At 41.6% G+C, this 23,384-nt stretch overlaps 1 protein-coding gene across 1 annotated transcript in view; it reads right to left on the reverse strand.

Annotated features, from left to right (window-relative positions):
• Positions 1 to 12,896: 12,896 nt before the first annotated feature.
• The window catches only part of AGL (amylo-alpha-1, 6-glucosidase, 4-alpha-glucanotransferase), a 67,314-nt gene continuing 56,826 nt past the window's right edge, over positions 12,897 to 23,384 (reverse strand). Inside the window, exons 31-34 of the mRNA XM_008064718.2 lie at positions 23,124 to 23,221; positions 20,505 to 20,592; positions 20,261 to 20,394; positions 12,897 to 15,346 (exon numbers count right to left, since the gene is read on the reverse strand). Of these exons, the coding sequence (XP_008062909.1) occupies positions 15,229 to 15,346; positions 20,261 to 20,394; positions 20,505 to 20,592; positions 23,124 to 23,221 (438 nt within the window). The 3' untranslated portion in view covers positions 12,897 to 15,228. The remainder of the gene's footprint in view (positions 15,347 to 20,260; positions 20,395 to 20,504; positions 20,593 to 23,123; positions 23,222 to 23,384) is intronic.

Raw genomic sequence — 23,384 nt, forward strand, 5'->3', positions numbered from 1 at the left:
CCTGCAAAACAAGACTTAGTGAGAAAGTGCCCTCTGGTGGCCATCCTACATTGAAGGATGGCCATTCAGACATGCAGAGGGTTTGAAACTTTTTTCTGTGGATGGTTACACTCAGATTATGAGCCCTTTCTTTTACATCTGAAAGGTGGTCAGTCATCAGGGTTAGGGGGATAGTCAGCATCTGCCCCATGTTTTCTGTCCACAATAACACAACCACAAACACAACAGACAAAATGAAGCTACTAACATAAAAGTGTGGTTTTCCGTGGCCGTGAAGACAAAAACAAAACTGAGCTGAGGGTGAGTCAGATCCTCTCGGTGATTGACTTTCCTCACAGTGGAGGGATTCCTCGTCCTCCAGGGAGGGATTCCACGTCCTCTCAAAGGGGGCAAGGGATGTCTTCCAAGACACTGGCCGACAGCCCACCAGCGTGTCCGCTTAAGCCAATGCCGACCTTGATACCAAATGGAATTCCTACAGAAAGAGCTGAAAAATACTGATGCACGCTAAAAACGAGTGCACTCACCTGCCGGCGTTGGAACCCTCCGGGCTGGGGGTCTTGGGGGTCTCTGGAATCCTGGACACCTAAATGTAGTACCCCAAAGTCCTAAATCCGAGAGACCACCAAAGAGCCAGCTCCGATGCAAACACATGAGGGTCTTTTTATTCAGGCTCAAGTCTGGGCTCCCGTATGTAACTGACACAACGGTACAGGAATGAGAGCCCCAACCTAGTAGAGCAAGTAGTTTATATACACAGTTACGAGGGAGGGACTGGGCGTGACCGGCTTTTCCTAGGCTTGAGACGTTATCTAATTAGAAGAAGGCATGATGTAGAAAACGAAGTCCACAGACCTTGCATAATTAGTTCTCAATTAGGTTCGTGGTGATGTCAGGGGACAGGAGAGCTTGAGATTGGTTGGTTCGTTTTTGATGTGTGCGGGAGTGGGCTCAGTTACCCATGATTGACTACTAATGGCCAAACAAGCAGAGTGAAGGTAGTTAAGCCTCCTGGAATGTTAGATAAGCTATGGTTTACAGTCAGCTTCGGTCGTATGAGCAGGTTTGAAACAACACAGAGTCCACCAGAAGAGTGGCTGGCACCACAGAGCCTACCATAATTTAAGCAAAGGAATGTCCGGGAGGGGCTTATTGCTTTAACATTCACACACTGCCAGCAGTGGTTGCAGAAGCAGAAGAAGCCGGTTATTTCTTTTAACATGGTTATTATGGGACAAACAAAAACTTAACAAAGTTCTAAGTACAAACACTGCAAATATTTTATAACTTTACGGTCATAGTTACTACCAGGCACCTTACATATGCCTAGTCTTACGGGGTTTGAGGTAGGGATTTATAAAATACAGTGAACGTGAGGTAGGAATTCATATAGTAAACGTTTCTTTCATAGCAAGTATAGTTCTTTTGAGTCCTTTGAGTCTCTCAGATCCTGTAGAAAATAAAGACAACAAACATGAAAGAAAAGGGCAGGGAATATGGTGATATACATTTTTAAAAGATCTTTGTTCAAAATGACTAAAATACAAAAAAATTCAATGCTTAAATAATTTTTTTTTGAGTCAGAGTCTTACTCTGTCACGCAGACTAGAGTTCAGTGGCATGTTCATGTCCACCGCAGCCTTGGCCTGCTGGGTTCAAGTGATCCTTCCTCCTCAGTCTTCTAAGTAGCTGGAACTATGCACCACCATGCCTGGCTGGTCTCGAACCCATGGGCTCAGGTAATACTCTCACCTTCACCTCCCAAAGTGCTGGGATGACAGGCGTGAGCTACCACACCCGGTTCAATGCTGAAATGATTAAACCTTAGGTTTCCAAGTGTTACTTCACCAAATATTTTGTGACTGCACTATGAGAGTTCTGAAAACTATTAAACTGAAATAGTAGCTCATGAGCAGGGAAACTCTGGTTTGCTGTTTCAAGCTGCCAATTTAAATGGTTGAATCTGGCTTGTTCTTGGTTCTTCAGAGAAGAAGCCTATATGTCAACACAGCTGGAGAGGCTTGCTAAAGATTATCTACTTGTCCATCATTTACTCCTGAGTGGAATTGAATGAGGTCATTTCCATTACAATAGCTCAACTGTCAATGAGATCCTTTAGGTTTGAGAGTAAAAAAGTGCAGGCAAACTTACCCCAAATACGGCTTCTTATTATGAAGAATATTTTTAATTAAAAGCTCTTGAAAACCCACAGGTTTTGGAAGACTTTGTTCCTATTTTCTTTTCTTTTCTTTTTTTTTTTTTTGAGTTGGAGTTTCATTCTGTTGACCAGGTTGGAGTGCAGTGGCATGCTCATGGCTACCACAGCCTTGACCTGCAGGGCTCAGGTGATCCTTCTGCCTCAGCCTTCCAAGTAGCTGGAACTTTAGGCATGCATACCACATCCAGCTAATTTTTGATTTACTGTAGAGATGAGGTCTTACCAAGTTGCCCAGGCTGGTCTCAAACTCCTGGGTTCAGGTAATCCTCTTGTCTCAGTCTCCCAAAGTGCTGAGTTACTTAGCCGTGAGCCACTTAGCCCAGCTACTTTGTCCCTATTTTCATAAAGTCTGCATGGATCAACAAGAAGAATCCACCAAGGAAGACCAAGAAGGACCCACCAAGAAGGCCCCACCCAGAAGACTCCACCAAGAAGGACCCATCAAGAAGGACCCACCAAGAAAGCCCCATCAAGAAGGCCCTACCAAGAAAAACTCACCAAGAAGACCCCACCAAGAAGGCCCTACCAAGAAGGTCCCACCAAGAAGACCCCACCCAGAAGGTCCCACCCAGAAGGCCCCACCCAAAAGAACTTAGCCAGAAGGACCCACCAAGAAGAACCTGCCAATATGGACAATGGCTTTTCTTTCCCTTTCCAGCAGTCTACTACAGGAAAGGAGATGATGTGATCACCCCTGGCCCTACCATTTAGCAACACAGTGCCTGTCTCTCAGGTTTCTTCAGTTTCCTAGGAACACTATTCACAAGTCATTCCCTTTTCCCTATCCCTTCCTCTCTCAACCATTGGTTGCCCTCAATAGAATGCCTCCTTTTCCCCCTCCAGAAACCCGTTTTACCAGAATCCAGGCTCCCACATTCTTTCTGTAACCTCCAAATGGTATTTAAGTTTCTGTAACATATTGGGCAGTCTTTATACGGAAGACTTCCATGTAGACACATTAAATACATTTATATGCCTTTTCTCCTGTTGATCAATCTGCTTCATGCCAGTGATTTTTCAGTGAACCTTTAGGGGGCCAATGGTCATGGCCCCCATAAGAAGGATCAGAAGAGTTTAAAACTTTACTGAAGGGCGGATCTGGTTGCTCATACTTATAATCCCAGCACTTTGGGAGGCCAGGGGGAGAGGCCGCTTGAGCCAAGGAGATTGAGGCTGTGGTGAGTTGTGATCATGCCACTGTACTACAGCCTGGGAGACAAAGTGAGACATCGACTCAAAAAACCAAAAATTTACCTGATAGGTCTGAAAGGAGCATTTCATTCCCTCCTTTGGCCAGGAGGGGCGTTTCCATGGCTTTTGCTTAGCTTTTCCTAATAAATGTACTCTTTGAGTCAGGGGCTCAGGGGGTGATTTCCTCCCTCTGTTCATTCAAAACTGAAGAAATCACCCTGCATGATTGCCACCCTGTGAGGCTTATTGAATTGACTCTGACCAAAACTTCAGTTATCATCTGATGCTCTGAAGTCTGTTGGAATCCATGAGTTGGTTTTATATCAGAGTCAGGGTTAAATGTAGATGAAAGTACCGGGGATCTCCTTCACCTAGCACAGTCACCTGACAAAGCCACCACAGGTTCCCTTGTGGATGAGTAGGAGAAAGGTACACCGTGTACACAGTGTACACTTGGGCTGTCCAAGGGACCTCTTTTTTTTTTTTCAGTAGGAGTCTTTTTTTTTTGAGTAGGAGTCTCACTCTGTTGCTCAGGCTGGAGTACAGTGGCATGCTCATGGCACTGCAGCCTCGATCTGCTGGGCTCAGGTGATCCTTCAGCCTTCTGAATAGCTGGAACCGCAGGTGTGCACCACAAAGTCAGGCTAATTTTTTGACTTATTGTAGAGACGAAGTCTCACCAAGGTGCTCAGCCTGGTCTCGAACCCCTGGACTCAGGCAATTCTCTCTCCTTTGCCTCCCAAAGTGCTGAGATTACAGGCATGAGCCATTGCACCTGGCCCGAAGGGGCATCTTTAGTCAGGAATGGGCAGGGGCTGCACCCCAGTGAAGCTGGCCTCTGTGTCCCTGCCCTAGAGTGCACGTGGCCATGAAATTCACATGCAGCTGGACTGGACTGTTACCAACTTTTGCCCACTCTGTGCTTGCAGGTCCCTTCCTACAGTAAATTGCACTTCCTGCTTGCTTTTGGTTGAGTGGGACGACATGGCAAGTTCAGCCAGTGAGTGGTGGTTAGATGATGTATGTCACCTTGGGACCACAGCACTGAATAGTCCATCTGTGGCTGTCCAGAATTCTCTTTCCATCTGCTTTTGAGTCTGGCAATGTGCTTGATCATGACTATTCATCTGACTATATCCTAGAGGGGAGAGATATAATGAATGGGGAGGCCCCAGTAAACTGCAATAAACATGCAGCATGAACAGGAAATACCTTTTTATTACTGTATGTCACAGATGAGAAAAGAAAAATAGTTCAGAGTCATCTCAGTCAGGTGAGACACACAGTCCCAGAATGACAGGTGTATGGGACTTCCACTGTGACCCCATGACTGGTAGCGATTGTCTAAAGCCATTTTTTCCTGACTAGTTGCCTCACACATTGCCTTCATGTTCCTGGGATTTGGGATAAAAAGAACAATGTGTAGCCAATCAGTAGCTGATGTTATTTTAACGGAAGTTCTTGGTAAACACTTCATCAACTACCTCTTCTTTTTCTTTAAAAATACACTTGGGCTGTGCATGGTGGCTCACACCTGTATTCCCAGCACTTTGGAAGGCCAAGGCAGGAGGATGGCTTGAGCCTAGCAGTTCAAGGCCAGTCTGGGCAACATAGCAAGATCCTGTCTCTACAAAAAAAAAAAATGAAAAAATTAGCCAGGCGTGATGGTGTACGCCTGTAGTCCCAGCTACTTGGAGGAGGTCAAGGTGGGAGGATTGCCTGAGCCCAGGAAGTCGAGGCTACGGTGAGTTGTGATCGTGACACTGCATTCCAGCCTTGGCGACAGAGTGAGATATTGTGATAATTGCAGCTGCTGCTAAACCAAGTGTGTAATCAGGGCAACTCGAATCTATGTTCCTGAGTTCTAGTCCTCAAGCTCGGCCCAAATGAATTCTCTACTTTATTAATCTTGTCTCAACTTCTTCCTTTTCGGTTGACACTAAGATTTTGATAAAACTTCGGGTATATTGATTAACACAGAAACTGATGGCCAGAGATGGCTGTGTTTTAACAAAAACTTGATTTATTGGATGGCATCAACTTAGGAGTCAAGTGATGGGCAACTAAATTGATTTTAGAAGGTGGAAAATGATAATGCTATGGAATATTTGATAAAATTGTGATTTGTAATAACTGAAAGTTACATAATGAAACTAGAAAACCTGTAGCTCCAGGAGAAAGGACTAGAAAACAAAATGTTAATACCATGCGTCTAAACACTGGCTGTATATGACAAGATAAAGAGGAGCACTGAAAAAATAACTGACTAATGTGTAAGCAGGAATGGAAAAAATATAAGGAGAACAGAAATTCAGGAACTTGCAGAAGTGAGAATGGCAAGGCTTTTAAAATCGAGGCCTTTAAACACAAAATGGAGGGAGTGCTGATGGAAGCCATAACAACTGAAACTGAAACTGACCTTTCTGACTGCAGTGGATGAGGGCTCACCAGCTGCTAGATCCCCGAGCTACTTTGTCTGAGCTGTGACCTCGTTGCTATATTCACACGGGTTGCAAATTAGTGAAGAATCCCCAGCACAGGGCCAGCAGCCAAGTCCTGGGGTCAGGAGCACCGGCCTCCCATTCGGTCATGAGAGTGAGTCCAGGGACCAGGAACACTGACTTTCCCTGAAGTCATGAACCTAGTCTTGGGGCCAGAAACACTGTTTTTCCCTGAGATCATGAGAGCCAGTCCCAGAGCCAGAAGCACTGTGTTTCCCTGAGGTCGTGAGCCTAGTCCTGGGGTCAGGAGCATCGTCCTTCCCTGAGGTCATGAGAGTGAGTCCTGGGCCTGGAGCATTGACCTTCATTGAGGTCATGGGAGCAAGTCCCAGGGCCAGGAGCACCATCCTTTTCTGAGATCATGAGAATGAGTCCCAGGGCCAGAAGCACCATCCTTCCCTGAGGTTGTGAGAGCAAGTTCCAGGCCAGGAGCACTATCCTTCCCTGAGATCATGAGAGGGAGATCCAGGCCAGGAGCACTTTCCTTCCCTGAGGTCGTGAACTGAGTCCTAGGGCCAGGAGCACCATCCATCCCTGAGGTTGTGAGCAAGTCCTGGGGCCAGGAGCACTGCCCTTACCTGAGGCCAAGAGAGGGAGTCCCAGGACTAGGAGCACTGTGTTTCCCTGAGGTCATGACCTAGTCTCCGGGACAGGAGCACCGTCCTTCCCTGAGGCTGTGCGAGTCAGTCCCCGGGGCCAATAGCACTGTCCTTCTCTGAGGTCAGGAGAGTATGTTCCAGGGCTAGGAGTACTGTCCTTCCCTGACGTCATGAGTCGAGTCCCGGGACCAGGAGCACTATCCTTCCCTGAGGAGTTCTGGGGGAGAGGAACACTGTCCTTCCCTGAGACGTGAGAGCTAGTCCTGGAGCCAGGAAAACTGTCCTTCCCTGAGGTCATGAATTCAAGTCCCGGGCCAGGAGCACCGTCTTTCCCTGAGGTCGTGAGTTGAATCCCAGGGCCAGGAGCACCATCCTTCCCTGAGGTCGTGAGAGGGAGTCCTAGGCCAGGAGCACTGTCCTTCACTGAGGTCGTGAGAGGGTGTCCTGGGGTCAGGAGCATTTTCTTTCCCTGAGGTTGTGAGCTGAGTGCTGGAACACAGACTGGTGCTGGCAGCAGCAGCGATTGGCAGCATGGTAGGAGGCCACATCCCCAGGAAACTGTTGGCCAGTCCCCAGAAGCAGTGGCCGCCTTCCCCTTGGATTTTTTTTTTTTTTTTTTGAGTTGGAGTCTCACTCCGTCGCCCAGACTGGAGTGCAGTGGCCGCTCCCGGCCACCGCAGCCTCGACCTGCTGGGCTCCGGCGATCCTTCCGCCTCAGCCTTCCAAGTAGCCGGAACTATAGGCATGCGCTACCACACCCGGCTGATTTTTTGATTTATTGTAGAGATGAGGTCTCGCCAAGTTGCCCAGGCGGGTCTCGAACCCACGGGCTCAGGCAATCCACTCATCTCAGCCTCCCAAAGGCGCGGGATTACAGGCTGAGCCACCGAGCCTGGCTCCCCTTGGATTTTGAAACCACCCCAGCATCACCCTGTGGTGTAGAGACATGACCACCTCGTGCAACAGAGAAAATTCTCAACTGACCAAAGGTGCACTTGGCATTTTCCTCCAGAATAGGCGTGCTTGTGTCCTCCACGAAATTGTTGCATTTTCTGGCCTGCCTCTTGCCAACCTGCTCTAGGAGGTGGTATACCTTTAATACATTTAGGTTTTTGGTTTTTTTTTTTAGTCGGAGTGTCACTCTGCCACCCAGGCTGGAGTGCAGTGGCATGCTTGCAACCACTGCAGCCTCGACCAGCTGGGCTCAGGTGATCCTTCAGCTTCAGCCTTCCAAGTTGCTGGAACCATAGACTCACACCACCACGCCCAGCTAATTTTTTGATTTATTGTAGAGACAAGTTCTTGTCAAGTTGCCCAGGCTGGTGTCGAACTCCTGGGCTCGGGCAATCCTCTCACCTCCGCCTCCCAAAGTGCTGGGATTATAGGTGTGAGTCACTGAGCCTGGCCTACATTTACTTTTGTAAGTTGGTTATTATATTGGAGAAAGTTATTTAAGGTGTAAATTGTAAATTCCTCCTGAAAGTGATGTCTTCATGCAGTTTCCATGAACTAATATTGTAATAAAGGAAAGCCTTTGGTTTAAAAAAAAGTCTAAGAGCTAGGGCTTTAGGCAAGGATCAAATCAAGCAAATCTGTGTCATATTTTCTTTTAAAAAAATATTTATTTATTTATTTATTTTTGAGTTGGTGTCTCACTCTGTCACCCAGGCTGGAGTGCAGTGGCATGCTCACACCTACTGCAACCTCAATCTGCTGGGCTCAAGTGATCCTTCTGACTCAGCCTTCCAAGTAGCTGGAACCACAGATGTACACACCAAGCCTGGCATCATCTTTAAAATCCTGGGTGCTGTGGCTCACACCTGTAACCCAGCACTCTTGGAGGCCAAGGTGGAAGGACAGCTTCAGGCTCGGAGTTCGAGACCTGCCTGGGCAACAAAGTGAGACCCCATCTCTGCAAAAAAATTAAAAATAAATAAATAAATTAGTTGGGCATAGTGGAACATGCCTGTAGTCCTAGCTACTCAGGAGGCTGAGGAGGATCACTTGAGCTCAGGAGTTATGAGGCTGCAGTGAGCTATGATTGTGCCACCACACTCCACCTGGGTGGCAGGGCAAAGGCCCTGTCTCAGAAAATACGACCTCTAAATGTATTGAGATGTCACCCAGTATGTCATTTCAATGGGATGAAATGACTCCGTAAACAAAGGTGTTGCTTTCTCACCCAAGCCTGATGAGCTCAAAGTGCCTGGAATGAAGCAGATAATTGGAGACGTGTCAGGGAAAAAGACCTGTGGGTACCACTGTTGGCCAACGAAGCTGATTGGAATCAAATAGATAAGACTCTCACGTGGATGAGATAGTTGCACTGCCAAGGGAACCCAGAGCCTGGACAAGGCTCAACTCATCTGCTTGGCCTCCAACCCTCTGTGGACAGGAAGCGAGTTCGGAACACCGTCTAGGCTCCCAAGAGCACATATCCCTCAGCAGTCACAGCTAAGGAAGGTCATAAAGGAGGGCCTTCTCCCAAGAAGGCCAAAGCAAGGGACAGAGAACAGAGAAAGGCAGCCCCTCCTCTGGGACAGAAGTAGCATCTAATTCAGGGGTGAGCCCTACTCTCCTGGCAATAGGACCTTGCAGTATCTTGCCATAACTAGCTCTGTTCAGTCACTTCACCTCCATTAAAAAAAATAACTTCCTACCTCCCTCCCTCTAAGATATATATATAATTTTCTGAGTTGGAGTCTCACTGTGTCACCCAGGCTGGAGTGCAGTGGCACAATCATGGCCCACCGTAGCCTTGACCTCCTGGGTTCAGGCAATCCTTCCACCTTAGCCTCCTGAGTAGCTGGGACTACAGGCATGCACCACTAAGCCTGGCTAATTTTTTGATTTTTTTTTTTGTAGAGATGAGGTCTTGTTATATTGCCCAGGCTGGTCTTGAACTTCTTGGAATCAAACGATCCTTCTACTTTGGCCTCCCAAAGTGCTGGGATGACAGGCATGAGCCACTATGCCTGGGTCATTGTGGTTTTGACTTGTATTTCTCTCATGACTAATGATGTCGAGCATCTTTTCATATATTTATCGGTCACCTCTATATCTTCTTTGGAGAAATATCTATTCTAATCCTTTGCCCATTCTTAAAGTGGGTTGTTTGGTTTTTCTGTTGTTGACTTGTAAGGGATTTTTATATATTCTGGAGAGTAAATCCTTAGTGGAAAATCTAAGGTCATAAGGATTACTGTTGTGTTTTAAGGTAGACTAATTCTTTTCTTTTTTTCTTTCTTTCTTTTTCCTTTCTCTTTCCTTTCCTTCTCTCATTTTTCTTTTCTCTTTCTTTTTTTTTTCTTTCTTCTTTCTGGTTTTTTACTAGTGTGTTGTTAAGCTAGACTAATTTTTATAGTATTCCACTGAGAAAGTTGTTCAGCAAACTGCTTGGTATCAATAGCTGAACAAGATTCATATTGACAATCAAACAGATTCAGTTACTAACACAGGCCTGAAGACTAATAGGAAAGTGCCCAAATACTTGTGGAATAAACTAACAATTCAGAGAATAAGTATATGAATGGGGTTTTGAAATGTTATTTTTCTCTCTCTTTTTTTTCTTTTTTTTAAAAGTGATAATGTCCCTGTTGCCTGGACTGGAGTGCAGTGGCAGGATCACAATCCACTGCTGCCCTGACCTCCTGGGCTCAAGTGATTCTCCTACTCAATCTCCTGAGTAGCTAGAGTGACAGGTGTGCAACACTATACCCACCCCTGCTTTTTTTCTTGAGAGATGGGGGATCGTTTGTTGTTCAGGCTGATCTTGAACTCTCAGCTTCAAGTGATCCTCCCACTTTGGCCTTCCAAAGTGCTGGAATTACAGGTGTGAGCCACCATGCCTGGCCCTCTTTCTTGCTTTTTTAATGATAGCAAACAGGGAGAAATAAAGTCAATGCAAGTTGGTTTTAGACAAAGTTGTACATTTCAAGCAAGGCCAGACTAAAAAGCAGATAAATGTATTATCTAGTATACCCAATTTTAACCACTTCGAGGCATATAACAGATGAACTCTACAACAAACACACAGAATGCAGAAAACAGAACCTCCAGTAATTAAAAACAGGATGAGAAAATGTGTATTTCAGCACCCAAATTAAAATGGCAGTTTTATACTACTCAGACACCTATGTGCTTTCTTCACAGCAACTTAATAGTCTCCCACCAGGCATCATTGTGAGATAACGCGGTTAGACATATTTATATTCCAGAACAACTTTTTACAAAGTCAGGGGTAAGTTCAGGTATTCTTGACTGAAGAACAGGATCACTATTTTGCTCCCTGCTGCTGTGTACTACAAGTTCAATTCTACGGTATAATGCAATAACAAAGGGAGATGACAGAAGCGAAGTGTATTAAATTATTGAATGAGACTGATTAAATTTTGAAGAGATAGAAGGGATCACAAAGGTGAACACTGATTTGATAAAGTAAAAAAGATTTTTGTAAGTTATGAAAAAAACAAAAAACCCTCTAACCAAAAAAACAAGGGAAGTATATTAGGAAACAAACAAACTACAGTTAGAATGAGTATTAGAACTATTTTATTTTTTTGAGTTGGAGTCTCACTCTGTCATCCAGGCTGGAGTGCAGTACCATGCTCATGGCCACTGCAGCCTCAACCTGCTGGCCCCAGAAGATCCTTCTGCTTCAGCCTCCCAAGTAGTTGGAACCACAGGTGTGTGCCACCACACCCAGCTAATTTTTTTGATTTACTGTAGAGACAAGGTCTCGCTCTGTTGCCCAGGCTGGTCTCAAACCCCTGGGCTCAGGCAATCCTCTCACCTTGGCCTCTCAAAGTGCTGGAATTACAGGCTTGAAAATGGCCAAAGTTGATCCCTTTGGTCTTTGCCGTCATTACTTATTTTTTACAGCAGATGTATAGGTGTCTTTATCTTCAGATAAATTATATTAAACTAAAAAGTCAAACCCGCAGCTACTGAATGGTTTTAAGTAAATCTGTCAAACTTGCCAAACTTACTTCCATACACCCTCAATATGCCAATATAATAAGCTCAAGGAATTTGCTTAGTTGAGGGTTTTTTCTTCCATTTGTATAACTCTTAGGTGACCGAGGAAGGATCACCAGAGCCTAGCAGGTTGATGCTGGGGTGTCGTGAATGTGTCATTGCACTCCAGACTGGGTGAGGGAGTGAGTGAGGTTCCAACTCAAAAAAAAAAAAAAAAAAAAGGGGAAAACACCTTTTTCTTTTTTTTATAATTACTGGATACATCTTATTAAATGACTGACACCTTTGTTTAAGGTAAAGGACATTGTTAGGGACACATTGAGATGGTCTGACACTCAGCAGAAGGAAATCAAAACTAGTTTTCATTTGACTTAGTGAACCTTTTTAATTTCAATAGCTTTAGGGGGATGCACAGTTTTTGGTGACATGGTTGCATTGCACAGGGATGAAGAAGCTTGGGCTTTAAGTGCACCTTCCCCCCCCATCCCCTATGGTCCTGGATGGGTGATTCTTCGTCCCTCCTTCCCTCGCCCCCTCCTACTCTGAGTCTCCAGTGTCCATCACACTATTCTGTGCCTTTGCAGATTCTTAGTCCAGCTCTCATTTATAAGTGAGAACATGCGGTGTTTGGTTTTCTGTTCCTGAGTTCGTTCACTAAGGATGACGTTTTCCAATTCTATCCAAGTTGCTGCAAAAAACATTGTTTTATCCTTTTGACGACTGAGTAGTGCATATACTCATATGCCACATTTTCACTGTCCACTGATTGATGAGCATTTAGGTTCCACATCTTTGTGACTGTGAACTGTGCTGCAATGAACGTGTGGGTGCAGGTGTCTTTTTTGCAGAACAACTTCTGTTCCTTTGAGTAGATACCAAGTAGTGGGACTGCTGGATCGGATGGTAGATCTACTTTTAGCTACTCGAGAAATCTCCCTACTGATTTCCATAGAGGTTGTACTAAGCTACACTTCCACCAATCGTGTATATGTGTTCCCTTTTCAGAACAGACTATTTTGGCTTGAGGAGTGTGTCTATTCTGTCTATTCAGGCTTGTAGTATTTGCCTTTAGTGAGTTGATGAAAGATAAATCAAAAATTCCTGGTAGAGTAAAAGGCTTCAAGGAATCCCAGAAAAGTATAGTTTCTTTTACAAAATCTAAAAATTTTAATCTCTCCAGGGGACCCACTGCCATCAGAAAAGAAGTACACAGTTTCTAACTGACTGATTCATACAAGGGAAGCTTATTTTGCTCCAAGTTTCACCATGGCAAACACAACCAAAGCAGTCAAAACTTCTGCTCTTTCTGACTCCACACATTGTAAGTACTTGAAATAAGCCAGAGCTGACTCAATGGCAGTGGTCAGCTAGACAAATTAACTGGTAAGCGACAGAATGAAAGCAAAATAGATCCTTTAGAAAAGATTTTTATTTTCTTGGCACGCAGACATAGCAGAGACACTTGGCTACTAGATAAAGCAGTTTAAGACATACCAGAAGTGAATTGCAATACACTTATGTTACAATACCCATAAACATGACAGGTCTCATGTTGCCCCAGTTTCCTTTGAAAGTTTATTAAAATACCACAGCATACTAGTTGAACTGGCAAATTTACTTCTCATGTTAAAGAGACTGATTTGGATTAGTGAGAAACTGAGGCACAGACCGTCGTCAAATGTTATCTAATAACATCTTATCCAGCATCACTCAAGAATGAAGCATTCTACCTAAATGTTCTCTAGTCAAATGACACTCATCCTTCTAAAGTCTAAAACCGTTATTTTAACTACTGTGGATGGAATAATGTGTAACATGCCTTCTTAAACTTTAAAACAGACCATGCAGAGTATAACATGTTCTCCCACTAATAGTCCTCATTAGGAATAAAAACCACTTAACTTTCTAGTGCAACACAATATCCCAAACATGTACGAAGGTGGGTGTTTGCCCTACCACAGATAACCCAATTTTAAAAATTGCCAACTCGTTATTTATTTTTCTGGTCATATTTAACTGTCAGCTGTTGTTTCCTGTTTTGATTAACTATGCTGGCTATCTATTACCTTTCTTACCTCCTTTAATATCAAAGATAGGGTGGTGCAACAAGACCACACTAGCCTTGGCTGGCCGATGGCTCTCTGCAGGAAGATCGTTTCTTTTACCTGTACAGTTCTGGTAAGCCTGACAAGGAAGGAACCGAAGAAGAATGGGAGACCTAGAAACCGATGTGTTCACATAGTGGCCAGATTACTGTCATCACTGTCTTTAAGTTTGTACATTTAATTTGCTTTAGGTTGGAAAACCAGAAAACTAAGCTAGTCAAAACTATTTCTAAAGTGGAGTCAGCTTTGAAGAATGGTGGGCTACAATCTTACAGAAAATTGCATGAGCTTTCAAGTGTGAGCATTTGACGTCTGGAGCATTTATAAATTTTTGTTGCCCAGAAGTTTTAGTGCTTACTTCATTTTCTTCTTTGTTTTTATTTCTTAGTTAGGGTTCATGGGTATGTGACCTCTAACTAAGAAAAATGCTAATGTACCATAATTTTATTAGCTGTTAAGTACACCATTAATATTAAATAGTAATGAGAGTGTTTTGCAACTACCTTCTTCCAACTGAAAGCATAATGATCTAATTTAAGTGGTTTTTTTTTGAGACAAACACAGTAAAAAAAAATTCCATGTAGGAAATAAGTACTATTCAAAAATGTTAACTCATAGAAATGTTAAAAATCTTTTTCTTTTTATGACTTTTTTTGATTTAAGGTATCTTAGAATAACTTAACATGAAAAACTTGTCAAATGCTTTTATTAAATTCAAGATAACTATTGAATTTGTATCTATATTTCTCAATATTAAACTTGCCAGAGTAGGTTTTGGCTTATAGAAAACCAGTAACAACTATGATCTAATGATAGATTTTTGCACACAAACTGAAGATAGTTAAGCTTTAGAAAATTAATGACATTCTTTTTTCTTGAAAGTTCTCAGAAATATGCCCAACAATTTCTATTTTGAAATGTAAACCATCTTATAATGGAAAATGAAACTCAATACTCAGTTTACAAAACTGTGTTTTGGGAAAGAAACTTCCTAATGCTTTGCATTTTTCCCCATACAAGTAAATTATGCAAAATATACTGTTGACATTCATTATATTAAAAAACATATTAATATATCAGTGAAAAAAATAACAGCACATGTGGAACATCTGTGATTCATATATGAGCATACATTGTAAGTGGAAACTCCCTCATTCAGCATTCATTAAATACCCACTGAATGCAGTGAGGATGTATTAGGATACTACAGTAAACGGTGAGAATACAAATGAACCCAGCCTATTCACTGTATATTGATACTGAAGACAAGATATTCCACAATTTAAAGATCTCTTTCCATTTCTTTCATTATTACATTTTCATATTTTATTTTCACTTATGTGCAAAGAGAAGATGACATGAGTTTTCTTTTCAAACTCTGGATTTCTAGGCATTTAAGGAATACTTACTGAACTAAAAAGAAAAACATCTCACTGGTAATGATGTTTCTAATTCAAATCTAAAATTACCTACGTACATTATAGAAAAAAATCAATGCTTTTACAAGCTTACTTAATTGGGCATCAATAATGTAATAAATGAGATTTTTAAATGCGCATATATGGTCTTTGCATTATAAATGACCTTGTATCCCATAGTACAGGTGATTGCATACTTAATAAATACCCACGGATCAATTATAAATCATAAAGTGTCTCAAGAAGAGCAGCAATTGACCAGGCTTGAGTTTCACAGCTGAAAGGACAGTACTGGCCATTCTCATTGGTCAGTTCTGGAAGCCCTTTCCAAGGGGATCTGAAAGAAAGAAAAGACATTTTATGAGACACTCTACCACATACTGACAGCACAGGCAAGACCTGGTGATTTTGCCTTCCAGTATAGAAAACGATTATATACAATCATTTGCCACAAAATAAAATAACATCCTAATGACATGAATAAAAAATTTAGGGCTGAGCGTGGTGGCTTACACCTGTAATCCCAGCACTTTGGGAGACAGAGGTGAGAGGATTGCCTGAGTCCAGGGATTTGAGACGAGCCTGGGCAACTTGGCAAGACCTTGTCTCTACAATAAATCAAAAAACTAGCTGGGCATGGTGGCACACGCCTGTAGTTCCAGCTACTTGGAAGGCTGAGGCAGAAGGGTCACCTGAGCCCAGCAGGTCCAGGCTGCGGTGGCCATGAGTGTACCGCTGTACTTCAGCCTGGGTGACAGAGTGAGACTACAACTCAAAAAAAAAAAATTTAAACTGAAATTATTCTCTGAGAGTTTCTCTTTGGAATTTAAGACTTTCAAATATAAAATAATTCTTCAAGTATTAAAAACAGAAAAAAAGATAGATGAAACTGCCATTATAAGCAATATAGACATATAGAGACAAAAACTCTCTCAGGCATAACTTTATTCCTTTTGGAGTAAGTTTATGAGTCTCAAATTGTAACTGTAAATATATTATGAGTTTTTTTTCAGAGATGGGGACTCTCTGTCATCCAGGCTAGAGTGCAGTGGCACGATCACATCTCCTTGTAATCTTGAACTCCTAAACTCAAGCAATTCTCCTGTCTCAGTATCCCAAAGTGCTTGGATTATAGGTATGAGCCACAGTGCTGGACATATGTGTGATCCTGATAAGACTGTAAAACTAAATTAAGTAATATAGAAACAGTAATAAACATGATTAGGGAAAAAAAATGCCATTCCAGAGTACTTGCTACTTAAATAAGAAATTTCCCATTCTATTGAATAAAAATAACTTGTTATTTATAATACATTTACTATAGTCTAGTACAAGGACTTTACATATATTATCTCATTTAATGTTTGAAGCGATGATAGGTGTGGTGGCTCAAGCCTGTATCCCATCACTTTTGGGAGGGCAAGGCAGGAAGATTGCTTGAGCTCAGGAGTACGAGACCAGCCTGGACAACACAGTGAGATCCCGTCTCTCTAAAAAGTAAAAAAAATTAGCCAAGCATGGTGGCACATGCCTGTAGTCCCAGCTACTTAAGAGGCACTCCAGCCTGGACAACAGTGAGACCCCTAACTGAAAAAAGAAAAAAGCTCACAGCAGCCCTCAGGTAGGCACCATAATATTCCCTACCTATAGAGAGGTAAGAGAGGTTGAGAGAGGTTGACTAAGTTGCCCAGTTCTCCCTGTCAGAATGTAGCACTGTTAGCATATCAAATTTATTCTTAACTTCAGTATAATCCCTTAAATATGAAACATAATGTATTAAAAAAAGATACCAACACAGAACTCTGTAATGCTTAATGTAATTAAGAATAAATTTTCAGGTATTTCATTATAAAAATAGAAAAAAAAACTCCATTAAGTAAATGTAGGACATTTTGGTTAATAACTAGTATCAGTTGTATCCTATTAAAAAACTATCAGAGAAATGGAAAACATAGAAATAAATGTATTTGTCTCCAATAATTCAAGGTACCACAGAGTAAAATGCCAATTACTTACATTAACACACCTGTGTACCTGTAAAGGGCTTAACTATATCTTCCCCCACAAATTTACATGTTCGGGTCGTAACACCCAGTACCTGAGAATGTGATCCTATTTGGATGTAGGTTCATTGCAGATGTAGATAAGATAAGGTCACCCTGATATAGAGTGGGTCTCAATCCAGCATGACTGGCGTCCTTAGAAACGGGGGAAATTTGGACAGAGACAGAAGGAATGCCACCTGACGCTGGCGTTTGCGGCCACAAGCCACAGAACCAGTAGCCAGGAGAAGCTGGAGAGACCTTTATGGAGACTTCAGATGTGCAAGGCTCTGCCAGTGTCCTGGTGTCAGACTTCTGGCCTCCAGAACCAAGACAGGATTCTGCAGTTGTTTAAGTCACTCAATTTGTGGAGCTCTGTTATGGCAGCCCAAGAAGCCACCCAAATTAAAGAATAAGACAAGGTCACAAAGCCACTACTATGCTGCTCTTAGTTAGATGTGGACACTAGTATGCAGAGCAGAATGACCATGATATGAGGAAGCTCATCTGCTTCCCTGGAAAACTCATCCTGGTCACTAAGTGGAAGGAGCAAGGCAGGGGCCCACAAGAAGGAGGAGAGAGCAGCAGGCGGCACGCAGTGGCACGCGGGTCAGGAGGCGTGAGGAGGGCATCCACACTCTGGGCGAGGGGTCCAGAGTGGGCATCAGAGCCCAAGAGGCACACAGAGGGCGTCCATAATGCGGGGGCCTCGAGCCCAAGCAGGGTAAGCAGAGTCCACATGGTGGTGACAGTCCGGTCTGGGGAGAATGTTACCGACTCTTGGAAAAGGAAGTTACAAATGTGAAAAGGAAAAAATGAATAGAATTAAACACTGAGCAAAAGATGGGAAGTAGAGTGAACTCAGGTTTTCAAGATATAGAGAGACAGAGACATATGGAGATGAAGACATGGACGCAAGTGCATGTCTATGCATGTGTATTACACACATTCCTTAGCTCTACGGGGGGTGGGGGGATGTTAACATGTTCCCACCAGCCAGATGTACACACGCCCTAATGTTAGGGCTACAGAGAGAGAACTCAGATGGGTCTCAATTCACTGATACAGAATAAGTAGGCCTAGACTAAACGCTGTTAAGGTCTAAAACCAAGACCTGAAAGAATCAAACTGTTTCCAAGTAATTCAACAACATTCTCAGACAAAGCTCAAGAATATTTCAGAAACACAAAAGAATCTATCACCCAACAAGGTAAAGTTCACATCTAGCATGTAATACAAAACTACCAGGCAAATGGCTGAGCATGGTGGCTCACACCTATAACTCAGCACTTTGGGAAGCCAGGGCAGAAGAATCACTTGAGGTCAGGAGTTTAAATCAAAAAGTCAGGGAGTGGAGGAGAGGATTGTGCCAGTCAATGCCCTTCTCTCTTCTTCCCCTTAAAAAAAAGTAAAAAGCAAAAACAGAACCAGACCACCATTCAAAGAAGCAGGGCAACATGACCCATAATAACAACAACCCCAACCACCCAGAAATGAATGAGTGGACAGGGACATAAAAATAGCTACTGTAAATATATTCCATATGTCCAAAATATTAAACACGGATATGAATAATTCAAAAAAGACCCAGATACAACCTCAAGAGAGGAAAACTACAATATGTGGAATGAAAAACACTCTGGGTGGATGCGATGGCAGATTAGACACGAGAACGAGCAGGTCTCTGTCAAAGTAATGCCAGAACTTGAGAGTCCTGGTAGAAAACACTGTCGAACTTGAACTCGACACAGTAAAAGTATCTTTAAAATGAGGTAAAATGTAGGTCTTCACGCTTACAAGAACTACAGGAATTCATCATGAGGGGGCACAATGACAAGAGATGACAGAGGAGGTCCTTCAGGCAGAAAGAACCTGACACCAGATGAGTATCACCAAGATACAGAGAGTATATTGGAGTACAGAGAGTATCTTGGAAACGAGGAGTATCACCAAGATACAGAGAGCGCTGACATTGAGGCTGTGTGAGTAATCACAGGCGTCTGTTCAGGGTATCACTTAAATACCCTTAAAAAATAACTGCTCACACAAAAACAGTGTCAATGTAGTGTGGGGGCTATAATATATGGATCCAAAAAATGGATGACAATAGCAGCACGAAATGGGGAAGAGAGAAATGGAAGATCCTACTGCAGGTCGTATCTGGACTTGAAGTGGCATGTCATCTGATGGTCAACTGTCAGTTAAAGGTGAACAGTAGAAGCCTAAAGCAACCATTATAAAAACACAGAATGAGGATGATAGCTGATCAGCCATCAAAGGAAATAAGATGGAATGAAATCCAAAGAAGCACAGAAAGGAAGAAACTAACACAGGACAGAGAGGGGACAGAGATCAGACTGAAACCTAACCATAGCAATAATCACATTAAGTGCAAATGGTCTAAACCCTCCAAGAGCAAAGATTGTCAGGCTATGCAAGAGGGCAGGAACCAATCATACACTGCTGTGGTCAGGAAATGCACTTTAAATACAAAGACAGCAACAGCTTAAAAGTAGAAGGATGGGGGAGAGGGAGAGAAAAAAAAAGTAGAAGGATGGAAAAAATATACCATGGTAACAATTAATCAAAAGAAATCTGAGTGCCTCCATTAATATCAAACAGATAGAGATTCCTTATGTGCTTTTAAGAAAGGAGATAAAATCTATGCTGTGTATTCATAAATATTCTGAGCACTAACATATAGACATATTTAGGTACAATCTAAAATTTGAGAAGTTAAGATAGCCTTTGACTGCATTTATATAATCTTATAAAGACACAAAACTCTGACATTGTCTGCTAATCATTAGGACAAAGGAAGTGAAAAATGGTTTTGAAATAAAAGGCAAAAGATCAACCCTGACATTTTAACTATAATGAAGGCATTTCTAAAACTATTTTTTGATACATCTTTAAATCAATGAACTCAAACGGCCTAAGCTTAGTGCTTCTAATTTTTGTATTTATCATGTGCTAACCATATCCAAAAAATCAGCTAAATTAAAAAAAAATCAAAGACTATTCTCCCTGTATAAATCATACAACATCAAGTCCTCAACTTAAAATAAATAACAACCTAAAATCATACAGGAAGGTGAAAACTGATGCCTAGGGCATACAGAAATGAATTCTAAGAAAATGTTATTTACCTAATATCTAATAACAGACTAAACATGAATTATGGAAATTACACGGCCCTAGTGACTTACCTCTCCAGATGAACATAATGTCGGGAAAGAACGTTTTTAACCAAAAACATGGTCTTTGCGTGAGTCTCCGGACCCATCAATTTGGAAAAATATAATTTTGCACGAAGAAAATACCCAATAGGCCACAGCCACTCCTTAAAAGATGAATTTAAAGCAAAGAAAAACAAAAAATAACAGTAAGTATCTAAAAGTATTTGAAAAATAATTGAAACTGAAACTCAGAGAAGAAAAATAAAATTCTTACAGGTCCTTGGTGATAATTGAAACCTTTAGCAAGATTATAGTTGTCATTGTCCAAGGCATTGTCATAAATTCCACAGTAAACCATATCACTGCAAAGTGATTGAAATTCAAGTTAAAAAAAGACATTACATAGTAAGCATTAGAAAAATTTCATTAGAAGAGAAATAATTACGTTATTTTTTCTTTTAATCTATAAAATAAGCTCAGCATTGATAAGTCATCCACTTAAACTTAAGTTTGTACAGACTGAGTTCAGAGAACTGTAATAATGTACTAAGAAATGATTAACAAATACTGGTCAATATAAAAAAATATAAAATATTCAGGCATCTTGCCTTCAAGGAGTTAGCCTGACACTAAATACTGGTTGATTTAAAGTCAACTATTGGGCAACCCCTTTGAATCCCCTCCCACTGTGGGAGCTTTTCTGTCCTCTCAATAAACCCTGCTTAAAAAAAAAAAAAATTAAACTATTTCACTAGACCTCTAATATAGGTATAGTAACTAAAGTCTATATAGGATAATTTGTATTAGTAAAAATTATAGATTGGAAAGGTTGTTTTCCATGAAGTTACTTTTAAGTTTAAAACTGGCATAATATTGTAAGATTACAAATAGTAACTGAATACACGTATTGCTTTAATATATGGAATTTCCAACATGCTTATAAGCTAAAGATATTATAAGCTTGTTGCAACAGATAATATGTGACAGTTATCTATAATTCATTTATTGTTGCTTTTCTTTCTTTCTTTTAGTGAGATACGCCTGGCCACATGAGTAAGCTTTAACTGTGGGTTTTAGTTTTGATCAGTTCATAACTCCTCTGAAAATGCTGTGACCACCTCAGAATATAGATAGGTCCACACATACACAAATTTGCATCTTGAGACTTAGCACATAGTAAAGCAGAAAAAAAAATTTATAAAGGTGGGGGCTCTGTCGTCTAGTGATACAGAAAGCAAGTCCATGATGATAGGCATATCAAGCTTTAAGAAAAAATAGTAAAAGGTCATTAGAAACTCAACAAAAATTTAAAAACAAAACAAAATAAAAAACTCCCAAAAGCTTACTCCCTTGAAAAGCAGGGGGGGGAAAATGAAACTAAATAAAAAACAAAAGTTGGAGCCACGTGTGGTGGCTCATGCCTGTAATTCTAGCACTTTGGGAGGCACTGGAGGTAAGAGGATTACCTGAGCCCAGAGGTTCGAGACCAGCCTGGGCAACCTGGTGAGACTTAGTCTCTACAATAAATAAAAAAAAATAGCAGAGCATGGTGGCATGCACTTGTAGTTTCAGCTATTTGGAAGGCTGAGGCAGAAGGATCGCCTGAGCCCAGCAGGTAGAGGCTGCAGTGGCCGTGAGTGTGCCCCTGTACTCCTGCCTACAGCTGTACTCCTGCCTGGGCGACAGAGTGAGACTCTGACTCATGTCAAAAAAAAAAAAAAAAGTTGGAAAAGGCAAGAAATAGAATATGGCATGAAGATAATCATAAGATAAAAGCAATATTATTTATTAACAATAAAAAAGTAATATAATAATACAGACAGAATGGAAATAATTGGTGGTAAAGTGAGAATAGAATGAAATCCTCATCTGACATCATGAGTAAGTAAGTAATGCCTAATTTTTCAAAACCATAAGACAGCTACATGCACATATTATTTAGAGATATGGAAAGAACCACAAGGAGAAACAACTTAAAAAAAGACTTCCTCTGAGGAGTAGAATCAGGGTAGGAAAAGGCAGCAAGAAACAGAAATCTTTTATATAAGTTCTTCTAGGTATATGCAAATATGGCCCAAACCTTAGAAAAATTTACTGGAAAAATGGGAGATGGACCAGATGGTAGGTAGTACTGCTATCTATGGATGAAGGGATTTTAAGAAATTTTACTATTTATATATTTTTTTCACTTTCCAGTATATACATAATCATGTATGACTTTTATATTCAGAAAAAACAGGCATTAGAAAATATTCATAACATACTTGTTTTATAAAATAAAACGGAAAGATAATTCATTATTAAATATAAGACAAGCCAAAGGTATTTTTTTTTTTGAGTTGGAGTCTCACTCTGTCGCCCAGACTGGAGTGCAGTGGCCGCTCCCGGCCACCGCAGCCTCGACCTGCTGGGCTCCGGCGATCCTTCCACCTCAGCATTCCAAGTAGCTGGAACTACAGGTGTGCGCTACCACGCCTGGCTAATTTTTTACTTTTATAGTAGAGATGAGGTCTTGCCAAGTTGCCCAGGCGGGTCTCAAACCCGCGGGCTCAGGCAATCCACTCACCTCTGCCTCCCAAGGCATGGGATTATAGGCTGAGTCACCGAGCCTGGCTGGCAAAGACATTTTAAAAAACTCTGTTTGAATGTAATTTTATGTTTGTTTTTATTTTTGTAGAGACAAGGTCTCTTGCCCAAGCTGGTCTCGAACTCCTGGGTTTGGGCAATCGTCTTGCCTTAGCCTCCCAAAGTGCTGGGATGACAGGTGTGAGTCACTGTGCCCAGCTGAATTAATTTTAGAGAAGTTATTGTTAAGTAAAAACATTATAGTTGATACAAATGTATTTGGATGAAATGTAGTAACAATATTCTTAAATCTTATATTCCAACTTACTCTGGATCTAAAGTTTTCATGCCAAGGGGACCAAGCAATTTTTTTTCTGCAATGTCCAAAGCTTTCCATGCCTTTTCTGCAGTAAAGAGCTCAGGGGCCTGAGAGTCAAAAACAAATACACAAACTTTTCAGATCACAGAAGAATTAGTCCCCGCTCACAGAAACTAGCCACATACTTGGAAAGAATAAAGAATATATATATATATTCTTTGACAGAGTGAGACTCCAACTCAAAAAAAAAAAAAAATTTTTTTTTTTTTT

This window comes from Carlito syrichta, unplaced genomic scaffold (assembly GCF_000164805.1).
Source record: "Carlito syrichta isolate Samal-C Ts95f unplaced genomic scaffold, Tarsius_syrichta-2.0.1 Scaffold307934, whole genome shotgun sequence".
NCBI classification, from domain to species: domain Eukaryota; kingdom Metazoa; phylum Chordata; class Mammalia; order Primates; family Tarsiidae; genus Carlito; species Carlito syrichta.